Source organism: Sinocyclocheilus grahami, unplaced genomic scaffold (genome assembly GCF_001515645.1).
Source record: "Sinocyclocheilus grahami isolate Dianchi unplaced genomic scaffold, SAMN03320097.WGS_v1.1 scaffold1808.1, whole genome shotgun sequence".
Taxonomy (NCBI): Eukaryota; Metazoa; Chordata; class Actinopteri; order Cypriniformes; family Cyprinidae; genus Sinocyclocheilus; species Sinocyclocheilus grahami.
Genome location: NW_015506987.1, coordinates 64,142 through 64,424, shown reverse-complemented (window position 1 = coordinate 64,424; position 283 = coordinate 64,142). Strand labels below are relative to the sequence as shown.

The following is a 283-nucleotide window of genomic DNA, read 5'->3' as shown; positions in this document are numbered from 1 at the left end:
TCAAACAAATTGCATGAAGAATATGACGCAGGAGAAGAAAGTTCATCACTATTCAGCAAAAACAAAAATCAAACACAAATGTGTCGTTTTTCCTTAGTATGGCTGAACTGGATCACCGAAGGTCAAAAGCAAAGACATTGGTTAATATATTGGGATTAAATACATAAATTATATTTGTCTCATTAACATATTTAATTATCGCAGATTTGTATAATATTCTGAGTTTGCTTTTGACTGCTTTTAATCATTTTGAGGAATACTGAATCTGTTTTTGTGCAGGTGA

The 283-nt window shown here is 31.1% G+C and overlaps 1 protein-coding gene across 1 annotated transcript in view; it reads left to right on the top strand.

Moving 5' to 3' along the window:
* Positions 1-98: 98 nt before the first annotated feature.
* The window catches only part of LOC107572748 (transcription factor Sox-8-like), a 5,692-nt gene continuing 5,507 nt past the window's right edge, over positions 99-283 (top strand). The window contains exon 1 of the mRNA XM_016259182.1: positions 99-121. Within this exon, the coding sequence (XP_016114668.1) occupies positions 99-121 (23 nt within the window). The remainder of the gene's footprint in view (positions 122-283) is intronic.